Raw genomic sequence first — 12,190 nt, forward strand, 5'->3', positions numbered from 1 at the left:
TATATTTTTACACTTTTTATCTCATTTTATTTTATGTCATATATATATTTTAAACATAAAATCATAATAATATCTAAAATATAAATATTAAAAATATAAGATAAAAAATAAAAAACACATATAAAATAATATATATGTTTTTATAATTACAACCATATGAATAATATGTAAAGAAAAATTTAAATAAGACATAAAAAAAAAATGTTGCCTTATCACAATATTTTATATATATATAAAATAATAAATATTAACAAAAAAAAAAAAATATATATATATATATATATAAAACAGAAAAGTACAATATATACATATATTAAATAATATAAATGATTATGAATAAAAAATATATAAACATTATGTAATATATGAATGTAAATATATTTATATATGTGGTGTTATAGATACACATAATATATTACATATATATTAGTGATATAGATATACAATTAAAAATAATATATATCTAAATTTATATATTTTTTATTTTTTTTCCCCACATATATTTTCAATTTCTTTAATTATTATTATTTTTTTTATCATTAGGATATATTTTTAATAATTAAGAAATATATAGGAAAAAAAATATATACATATATATTATTATATATATATTATATTATTATATATACTGAAGGGTATTATATATCACCTATATATATATATATATTATATATGTATATTATTATAGGGGGGTTCACTATATATATATATATATTATATATATATTTATATGGGCTTCTCTGCTTCTTTTCTTTCTTTTTTTTTTTTTTTCTTTTTTAAATAATAAATATAATTATATTATATTCCTGTTCACAAATTTTTTTTTTTTTTTTTTTTTATATTTTAGAATTTTCAAATTTTCTTATTTAAAAAAAAAAGAAAAAAATTAATCTAATGAAAAATATAAAAATAAATGTCAAAATATTATAAAAAAAGAGTAATTTTTTTAAAAAAGTTTAAAAAAATTTTTAATTTTTTTTATATTCATTTTGATATGCGTCAAGGACTTCTCTTCTATTTCTTTTAACCTAGCATGCTCTCTCTCATGCCATTTAAATTTTTTTTTTTTTTTTTATTGTATCCATATAAAATATATATTTATGATTTATCGATTCTTTTTTTTTTCCCTATATATTTAATATATATATTAACATATTTATTATATATATAATTGTTTATTTATATTCTATGAAGAATATTAAAATCAAATAAAGAAATCAAAACATATAATAATATGTATATTTATATGGATATGATATTTTTTTATGGACAAGGACAAACAAAAAAAAAAAAAAATAAATATATTTTGATATTTTCTATAATTTATTTTTTAGTTATAATAAAATATTAATAAATATATATATCTAAATATTTTTTTTTTTTTATATAAAAAAAAAAATAATAAAAAAAAAATATATATATATAATAATCTAAATATTTTATATATTAATTTTTTTTATTTTATTATTTTATTATTTTTTTTTTTATTTTTTTTTTTATTTTTGTCTTTTCTTTCTACTTTTTTATATCTAAAAGGAAAAAAAATATTAGAAAAATAGAAAATAGTAGTACGAACTTATTAAAAAAGTAGTACAATTAAATTTACGTATTCTAATGATAGCATGAAAATAACCCTTTTTTTTTTTTTTTTGAATAAATTTAGGATGTTATATATAGAAGATATTATAATTTTATATTTAAAAAATAATTACATATATATAATAATATATATGAAGCATATTTTAGATATTTTTTTTTTTTTAAATTCTCATTATTATTATAATAATTAAAAAATATATATATATATATATATATATATTTTTGTACCTATGAATTCACTTAAATCTAACATATTCATAGAAATATTTCCACCATTGTTCTATAATAAATGTAGGTATATGTCATCTCATATTTAATTTTAAAAAAATAATCATAAAAAATTATATATATATATATATATTTATTTATTTATATATATTTATTTACGAGGTACTTCAAATTTTTATGTTTTATTTTAATTTTTTAATTATTTCAAACAAATTATGAATTCTTTGTAAACATAAAGAGTTAAAATAAAAAATAAAATAAAATAAAATAAAATAAAATAAAATAAAAATTATACTTAAAAAAAATAAAAAAATATATATATGAAGATATATACATATATATATATATATATATTATACATTTAAAAAAATAAAAAAAAAGAAAAGGTTATTCCTTCCAGTGATAGTTGCATTTGACACAGATATAAAATATGGTGCTAGGTTCATCAGCAGATCTTATTTGTAAACTATAAAAATATGCTTCATCATTTGTACACTTTGGACATACAGCTAAAAAGAAAATTAATAAATAAATAAAATATATATATATATATATATATATATATTTATATATGTGATAATATATTTAAACATACAAAAATATTCATACTAAAAATTCTATTTCTTATAATATAATCACAAGTTGGATTTTTTATTATTATTATTTTATATATATATTTTTTTTTTTTTTTTATTATTTCCATACCTTGAGTCTTAGACATATTTTTATTATTTATATCAACAGCATCCAAAGGAATCGTCTTATTAAACTGTTGACAATCGAATTTATTATATATTTTATTTTTTATCTTATATTTATAATTACATGATTTACAATAAAAATAAACACCCTTTTCTATATGAACTAAAACTATGTTATGACAGTTGGGACAAAAAAAAGCCATCTTATTAACACATCAAAATTTATGAATTAAAAAAAATATATATATATATATTATATATATTACATTTTTAAGTTTTTACATAATAATATTAGCAATACGATGATATATATTGATAAGATATATTTCATCTTTATTTTTTTTTTTCTGATAAAATATGGTTTATATTATTATACATTGTTATAAAAAAAAAAAAAAAAAAAATATATATATATATATATTGAACTACTTTTTTTACTTTTCCTTAAAATTTATATGTAAAATGGAAAAGAATTTCTCTATTCTGATCTGAATATAGAAAAAAAAAATATATATATATATATAATATTAATATATTAGAACAAAATTGTATTCTTAAAACGAATCACTTTCTATATAAAGTCATTCTGACAAAATATATTTTACATTTAAAAAAAAAGAGATATTATTTTAAATATCAATCAAATGATGTAATAATATTATACATATATATATATATATATATATATATATATATTAATATAAAAAAAATAATAATTATATATATTATATACATATAAAATTATTATCACTATGTTGTTTATATATAATATACATTTAAATTTCTACAAATTTTTACAAAACATATAGAAAGAGGTTCCTTAATATTTTTATAAATATGTTCAACCTAAATATGTTATATATATATATAAAATAATATACATAAAAGTATTTTTTTTTTTTTTATTTATTTTAAAACAAATTTATTTCTACTTTTGATATTAATATAAAAAAATTATATCATATTAAAAAAAAAAATATATATGTAAGTAAGAATTAGTATATACTCTTTTTTTTTTTTTTTTTTTTTTTTTTTATTAAAAGATACGATTATATTCATATGATATAATTTAAAAAAAGGAAAATCATAATATAGCTCCCCAAAACAAAACCACTAAGATGTAAAGTATATAAATAAAAAAAAAAAAAAAAAAAAAAAAAAATATATATATATATATATATATATATATTTACATTTATATATCTTCCTTATTATATAGTTACTTTTTTTTATTTATTTTTATTATGGATGTACATGTGAATCAACTGAAAAACATCTCACCCATCGACGGTAGATACAAGAAATCGTGCGAAGAAATTAGGGAATATTTTTCAGAATACGCTTTGATAAAATATAGAATAATTGTTGAGATAAAATGGTTAATATTTTTGAATGAGAAAGAATATTTCTTTTCAAAGGTTAGTGATAATAATTTGAGTTGTATAAAATCTATAATGGAATTAATAAATGATGATGATATATTGCGTGTAAAAAAGATAGAAGAAGAAACCAATCATGATGTGAAAGCTGTTGAATATTTTATAAGAGAGAAATTAGAAAGTTTAAAAAATGAAGAAATAACAAAAGTAATACCATATGTACATTATTTATGTACTAGTGAAGATATAAATAATATAGCTTATGGTTTATGTTTATATAATTGTTTACATAATATTATAATACCAAATATACAAAATATTATAGACAAATTAAAAGAATTTTCTTTTAATTATTCTGATATCCCTTTATTATCAAAAACACATGGACAACCTGCATCAGCAACTACATTTGGAAAGGAAATGTCTAACTATTATTATCGTTTATATAAACATATAAATAAATTAAAAAATATTGAAATATTTGTTAAATTTAATGGAGCTGTAGGGAATTTTAATGCACATAAAGTTTGTGATCCTAATATTGATTGGATTCATAATATTACATATTTTATAGAAACATATTTTAATTTACATTTTTCATTATATTGCACACAAATACAAGATCATGATTATATATGTGAAATATCAGATACATTGGCTCGTTTAAATTATACTTTAATTGATTTATCTGTTGATATGTGGTTATATATTTCATCTAATATTCTAAAACTTAAAATTGTAAAAAAAGAAATTGGAAGTAGTACTATGCCACATAAAGTTAATCCTATAGATTTTGAAAATGCTGAAGGAAATTTACATCTAGCTAATTCATTATTCAAATTATTTAGTTCGAAATTACCTATTAGTAGATTACAAAGAGATTTATCTGATTCAACTGTTCTTAGAAATCTAGGTTCATCCTTTGCTTATTCTTTAATATCATATAAATCTTTATTAAAAGGATTAAACAAAATTGATGTAGATCAAAATGTTATCAATGAACAATTAAATCAAAACTGGTGCACATTAGCAGAACCGATACAAATTATTATGAAAAAATATAATATTCCTGATTCTTATGAACAACTCAAAAACTTTACACGAGGTCAATCTATAGACAAACAATGCATCCATCAATTCATACAACAAAATTGTTCTCAACTACCAAAAAAGGCAATCGAAGAATTGATGAATCTAACACCTCACAATTATGTTGGATATGCAAGTTATTTGTCAAAAAATGTGGAACACTTGACCAAACATAAAAAAGAAAATTAAAAAAAAAAAAAAAAAATATATATATATATATTTATATATATATATATATATATATATATATATATATATTTATATCTTAACGAGGTATCATATATATATATATTCAAAATATATAAGAAGACATTTTAATTTGGATACACCCACATTATTATTTAAAATAAATTTAGGATATTTTAACATGTACACCTTTTTTGACATAATAAGTACTTGAACAAAATATGGTGCCCTAAAAAATATTTATAAAATAATATGTTTTATATTTGTCCTTTTTTATTATTATTTCATTTTAATTTTATATATATTTTATTTTATTTTATTTTTTTTTTTTTTTGTGTTGTACAAATTATTACTACTAAAAACATGAATAATAAATTTTTTTTTTATAAAAAAAAAATACATACATGGAAAAAAAAAATTTATATATATATATATATTTATAACATTGTCAAATATAATGCTATTTTTTATTATTTTTTTTCAATGCTTGCATTTATTCATTTTATATGTAAAAACCATGTATAAAATAAAAATATTCAAAAGTATACACAATCGAAGGGGTGTCATAAAAAATTTTAATGTATATATGAAATTTTGTAATATAAAAAAATTAAGCACATATATAAACATATATATACATATGTTATTTATGTGAATGTTTTAAAATGAAGAAAATTATATGAAGAAGGAAACAGCTAAAACAAATGTTACTGAAATTAAAGCAACAAAATTATTTATTGAAGCAATATTGCTAGAGTTGCTTAAGAGGGATGCTCCTGCTCCACAACTGGCTTCGTCACCATTCTTACATTCTTTTTGGTCTTCAGAAGAACTTTGTGGTTGATTATTTCTAGAACCTTGCATATTTCCTGGTTTTTCATTAGGTTTAGTAGCTGGGGCTGGTTGTGTTTCTGGGGCTTTAGCTTCTTCTGCTTTTTGAGCAGCATTTGGAGATTGTTCAGTTTTTGGAGCAGAATTTTGTTTTTGTTCATTTGATGAATCAGATTTTTCTGCTGTTTCAGCTTGTGAATCAGATTTTTGAGCTTGTTCAGTTGATGATGAAGGAATTGCAGTTTTTCCACTTTCAGTGGCTTCCTGAGTTTTGGGTTCATTTACTTTGTTTGTGTTTTCACCCTCTGTTGGATTATTCTTTGCAGTGGTTGATACGCTATCAGAACCTGGATTTTGTGAAAGGGTGCTAGAAGATGAATCTGAATTATTTTCAGTACTATCAGTTTTATCGGAACTACTAGCACTACCAGCACTAACAGAACTATCAGCACCACCAGTACTACCAGCATTATCAGCATTACCAGTACTACCAGAATTACCAGCACTAGTAGGAGTATTTGTAGGATTTGCAGTTCCACTAGTAGTGTTAGAACCAGTACTTGCCATACTTCTCTTTATGTTCATATTATAAGCACTGTTTATCAAATTGTTGCTATATTTACTTTCATTTTTAATATTTAAGGTAACAAAGATAAAGAAATTTATAATAGACAAAGTTTTAATTACCTTCATTTTGACTAATATATTATGTTAAGAGTTAATAAAAACAATTATTTTTATTTAATTATTAAATAATATTAAATTACAAATAGAAATTTAATATAATTAAAATTTTATTATTATTAATATATAAATAATTATTTAATATGTACTTAAATATATATGTATATATATATTTTTTTTTTTTCTTCTAAGATTATCTTATTAATATATTTTTTTTATAAATAGTTCTATTTTTTTTTTTTTAATATTTGTGTTGTTTTTTCTATATGTCTAAAAATATATAAATTAAAAAAATTTATAAAATGGAAAAAATGAAAATTGTAAATTGTAAATTGATTTGTCGAGATTTATCTATATATAATTCATATGTTTATTAAAAAAAAAAGAAAAAACATTTTTTTTTTTTTTTTTTTTTTTTTGTGTGTGCATTTGATTTATTATATGAAAAGATACTAGGTTTTATATGGTAAATGATTAAAATAAATATTAATGCACCTTAAAATGAAAATAAAATTAAAAAAAAAAAAAAAAAAAAAAAGAGTTTTACTGCACATATATGTATTATATTTGTATTATATTTGTATTATATTTATATGATATTTATATTATATTTATATTATATTTATATGATATTTATATTATATTTATATGATATTTATCTATTATTTTTTTGATAGCATAGTGAAAAATGATCCGAAGGATATAAGTGTGCAGTAATAATAGTATTGAATAAATAAAATAATATTAAATTTGATAAGGTTTTTAATTATAATAATTATATTACAAATATTTATTCTATTAAATATGGATTAGTTATATATAACAAAAAAGTCAATGAATTATATTAATATATATATATATATATATATATTATTTATATATATGTATATTTTTTTTTTTGTTATTTAGAAAAATATATTAAACGAATAATAATAAAAACAATATAATATAAATAATAATAGAAAAAAATGGATGGAAAGAATAAGAATTCAATAATATGCATTTTGTTCCTAGTAAATATCCATCCTTACATATACATTTAACTCCAATATTATTTATATTTATACATAATTGATCGTCAGAACATCCACCATTATTTATGGAGCATGATTTTTTATTTTCATGACTCATCATATTATATAATAGCATATCATCTGTTACATCTTTTTCTACTTTATTATATCTTAGGGCGCTGTAATGTGGCACCTCATCATCTATATTGTCTAAAAATTTAAAAATATATATAAATAAATGTAAATCAATATAAATATATTATATATATATATTATATATATATATATATTTATTTATTTATTCGTGTGTGTACTTTATTTTATATATTAATATACAAATATATTACCAAAATGTAATCTATTTGGAGGCTCTTGACCTCTATCTGCATTCTCATTAATTTCAAGTTCTAAAGTTTCTTCTCCGTTCTCGTCTTTTGTCTCTGCATTATTAGAATTATGTTCTGATATATCAACAGAACGTGTTGTACTCTCACTAGAATTTTTACTACTATCTAAATTAGGGTTACTATTCTCTTTTTCTTCACGTTCTTTTTGTATAGATTCTGAACTCTTAGAATTATTCTTTGATTCATCTTGTGAAATATCATTGGGTTGTTTATCTGATGAACTGGAATTTTTTTCAGTCATCTCAGTAGATAAAGCATCTTCTTCTTTTAATTTATTTTCATCACTTCTATTATTATTTTTATTCACATTATCTTCACTTCCAACACCACCCCCTTCTGTTTGGTCACTCATTAATCTTCTTACAGTCAAAAAATTCTCATTTCTATTATTTAAATTCAAGCTATAAAAAATTACGAAAAAATTAATATATGATAGAATATATAATATATTCATTTTACTAAAATCTTGACAAAAAAAAAAAAAAAAAAAAAAAAAAAAAAATATTAAAACATTAAAATATTATACATATATATGTGTGTGACCATTTATGAGTCGAAAGATTTTTTTCCAATTTTCCATAATTTACAAAAGGTAATATACATATATATATATATTTGTTTTTTTTTTTTTTTTTCTAAATAGTTATTAAATCGTGGAGAAGAAATAAAAATAAAATTTCATTTTAAAAAAAAAAAAAAAAAAAAAAAAGGAACAATTAATCGAAGAAACTAGCCAAGATTTTTTTGGATTTTCCAGATGCATGGTACTATATTTGGTTCCATTCAATGACAAAAATTTTCATGAACAAAAAAAAAAAAAAAAAAAAAAAATTAAAATAAAAATTAAAATAAATTAGAGCATGCTTGAATATATAAAGAAAACATATATACATATAAATGTATAATAGAACAAATATATGTTGTTATAAAATAATAAAAAGGTGTATACATATATATATAGATGCATGTATATCTTATATTAAAAAAAAAAAAAAAAATGTATGTACGTATGTATACATCCTTTTAGGTTTCCAAACATTTTAATTTTTTTATATTTCACTATAATATAATATTTTAAATTAAAAAAAAAATTAAATGAAAAATCAAAAAAAAAAAAAAAAAAACAATATATATATATATATATATATATATAAGGTTGTATATATAAAGAATTATAAAAATATAGTTGTACATATAAAAAATTATAGAAATATAGTTGTACATATAAGAAATTATAAAAATCAAGTGTAGATATAAAAAAAATTATATAAATATAAATATATATATATATATATATATATATATATATAATATTATAAAAACTATGTATAGATACAAAATAACATAAAAAGTATATAAAGATATATAAAAAACCCTATAAAAATCATGTGTATATATAAAATATATTATTATGGTAAGATTTAAACATATCAAAGTATATAAAAATCGGTATTTAAAATTTTATTAAAACAACAAATAAACAAAAACTTAATTTATTAACAATATAACAACAAATATTGTTATAAATGAATTAAAAATTAAATTTAAAGAAGAAGATGCTAAGGAAAACATTTCAACACATTCAATACCTTCTAATTTATATCCTTCTTTACATTTACATTTTACTCTTCTATTTCCAACATATTCACATATTTTATCATCTCCACAATCTCCATTATTATGTTTACATAAATCTTCATCATCTGAATCTTCTTTATTATAAGTATCATAACTTGAAGAATCAGAATCTTCGTCATCATCTTCCTCTTCTTCTTCGTCGTCTTCGTCTTCGTCCTCCTCCTCTCCAGCATGCTCATCTACAAAAGGTCAAGGAAGAGTTGAAATTTATACGATGGATAATGTAACAGATATAAATATGAATTTAAACATATAAATAAATAAATAAATATATATATATATATATATATATATAAGTATATATGAACTTTTTTTTTTTTTTTTTTTTTTTTTTTGTTTATTTACCTGAAGTTGGTGAACGAGGTTCAGCTACCTTTTCAGGGATAGCTTCATTTTTTTTTGTATCAACAGCTACTTTGGATTCTTTTCCAGATTCTTCTGTAACTTTTTTTTGATCTTTACCTGCTTTTTCACCAACTGTTTGTTCTTTATCTTTTTCTTCTACTTTAGCACCACCCTTTTCATTTGCAGTTTCTTTGGCACTTTCTTCTTTATTACTACCTTTTCCTGCTTGTTCAGTAGTTGTATTTTCATTCTCTTTTCCTTCTGTGCTAGATGAATTGGGGGAACCACTTGAAGATCCATCCTTTCCAGAAGCATCACTAGTACTTCCTACTTTCACATTTCTTTTGTCTTCCTCTAAAATTCTCCTATTTAACATACTTCCATTTTCTGGTACAATATTATAAGAATAACTGCTATATAATTTATCAAAGTGTGTGGTACAACTTAAAAAAAAATTAACTACTATTAAAAATTTAACTATCCACATTTTTTTTTACAACTTATAACACATCTGAAAATATAAAATATAAATGTATATATATATAATTATTATATTTTTTAAATAAAAATATTATAATATTAATAATAAAATGTGTTGAAAAATTATGATTATTTAAATATTTTTAATATCTTTTAAAGATACATATCTTTCAATTTTAATAATTGAAGATATATATTTTATAAATATTATTATATATTAATTTTTTCATTTTTAATTTTTTTATTTTTCTTTTCAAAATTATAAAAAAATATATAACAATTTAATTTATATAAATGAATATAATCTTTAAATGTTGTATTAATTTTAATTTTTACAAAATTTATATGATTCTTTTTTTTTTTTTTTTTTTTTTTTTTTTCTTTTATTATTTTATTATATTTTTTTCTTTTTATATATTTACAAAAATGTCCCTCCAAATGGAAATATAATAAGTTAACAAAAATTAGGGATATAATATGATCGTGTACACATATAATTTAAATGGTAACACATTCGTGTTATTTTATATACAAATTAATATATATATATTATGATAGTTATATATATATATATATATATAATTACATACTTGGATATATTTTTTTTAATTTGGTATTCACTGGAAATAATAAAACAAATAATTATTATATTATATAAATATATATGTATATATATATTTATTTATATATAATATATATTTTTTTAAACTTTTCCCAATTACACCAAATGAAATAAAATTTTTTTTTTTTTGATAAGATTGTATAAATAAGTTATACGTGAAATCATATTCAAGAGTAAATTAAAAAAATTATATGGTAAAAGAAAAAAAAAAAAAAAAAAAAAAAAAAAAAAAAAAAGAAATTCATTTACCAATTTTTTTATAAATTGCCACATTTTCATAATAATGTACATAAAAAGATGCATGATTTTTTTTTTTTTTTTTTTTTTTTTCTTTAATATATTAATATTGTAATGTTTGCATGTTCATACTATAATATTTTTCATTTAATGAAAATACAAAATTAAAAATATAAAATAAAATTGCCAAATGGGGAAGATTTATAAAAAATTGAATAATTTATAATGATATCATATACATATATTTTATTAAATATATAATTTGATCTAATGCACTTATTAATGATCAATTTAGAATATTCTTTATTTTTCAGAAATGATATCGAATTAATAAGTAAGATAAAGTTATTCATATATTCTTTAATTATTTCTTTTTTAACACTTTAAAGAGGGATAAAATGAAAAAATAATAAAATAACCCATGTATAAAATATATATATATATATATACATATACATATTACTTCGTACATAATTATTTGCCATATATACATGTGTACTTGTTCAACTTTAAACTATATTAACAGAAGGCCATATGTGATCTCTTTATATCTCTATGTAGCATATTTGTCTTTTAGTCAAAGTATTATGATTACACACATGTGCCTTTTTCCTCATTTCGATTTTTTCCTTCTTTAAATTTATCTTTCAAAATTATAATGAGTATGTATAATCATGAGTCACATAATATTTTATTTTTGTGTTAAAATTCTATATAATTTTGCATATTTCAAAGGAATTAGAAGCCCTTA

The 12,190-nt window shown here is 18.2% G+C and overlaps 5 protein-coding genes across 5 annotated transcripts; 1 reads left to right on the forward strand and 4 right to left on the reverse strand.

The window, feature by feature from the left end:
* Positions 1-2,214: 2,214 nt before the first annotated feature.
* On the reverse strand, positions 2,215-2,731 carry PADL01_0205300 (transcription factor, putative; the record flags this gene model as incomplete). The annotated part of the gene is made up of 2 exons (XM_028681470.1): positions 2,215-2,336; positions 2,533-2,731. The coding sequence occupies 2 exons, from the start codon at positions 2,729-2,731 to the stop codon at positions 2,215-2,217; spliced, it is 321 nt and encodes a 106-aa protein (XP_028536297.1).
* A 1,041-nt stretch (positions 2,732-3,772) lies between these two features.
* PADL01_0205400 (adenylosuccinate lyase) lies at positions 3,773-5,185 on the forward strand (the record flags this gene model as incomplete). The annotated part of the gene is made up of 1 exon (XM_028681481.1): positions 3,773-5,185. The coding sequence occupies one exon, from the start codon at positions 3,773-3,775 to the stop codon at positions 5,183-5,185; it is 1,413 nt and encodes a 470-aa protein (XP_028536298.1).
* Positions 5,186-5,857: 672 nt separating this feature from the next.
* PADL01_0205500 (merozoite surface protein 2) lies at positions 5,858-6,706 on the reverse strand (the record flags this gene model as incomplete). The annotated part of the gene is made up of 1 exon (XM_028681492.1): positions 5,858-6,706. The coding sequence occupies one exon, from the start codon at positions 6,704-6,706 to the stop codon at positions 5,858-5,860; it is 849 nt and encodes a 282-aa protein (XP_028536299.1).
* A 909-nt stretch (positions 6,707-7,615) lies between these two features.
* Positions 7,616-8,571, reverse strand: PADL01_0205600 (merozoite surface protein 5; the record flags this gene model as incomplete). Its single annotated transcript, XM_028681503.1, has 2 exons — positions 7,616-7,920; positions 8,058-8,571. The coding sequence occupies 2 exons, from the start codon at positions 8,569-8,571 to the stop codon at positions 7,616-7,618; spliced, it is 819 nt and encodes a 272-aa protein (XP_028536300.1).
* A 1,034-nt stretch (positions 8,572-9,605) lies between these two features.
* On the reverse strand, positions 9,606-10,587 carry PADL01_0205700 (merozoite surface protein 4; the record flags this gene model as incomplete). Its single annotated transcript, XM_028681514.1, has 2 exons — positions 9,606-9,934; positions 10,101-10,587. 2 exons carry the CDS (start codon positions 10,585-10,587, stop codon positions 9,606-9,608), a joined length of 816 nt encoding a protein of 271 aa, XP_028536301.1.
* Positions 10,588-12,190: the final 1,603 nt, after the last annotated feature.

The sequence above is a fragment of the Plasmodium sp. gorilla clade G2 genome (assembly GCF_900097015.1).
Source record: "Plasmodium sp. gorilla clade G2 genome assembly, chromosome: 2".
Taxonomy (NCBI): domain Eukaryota; phylum Apicomplexa; class Aconoidasida; order Haemosporida; family Plasmodiidae; genus Plasmodium; species Plasmodium adleri (nom. inval.).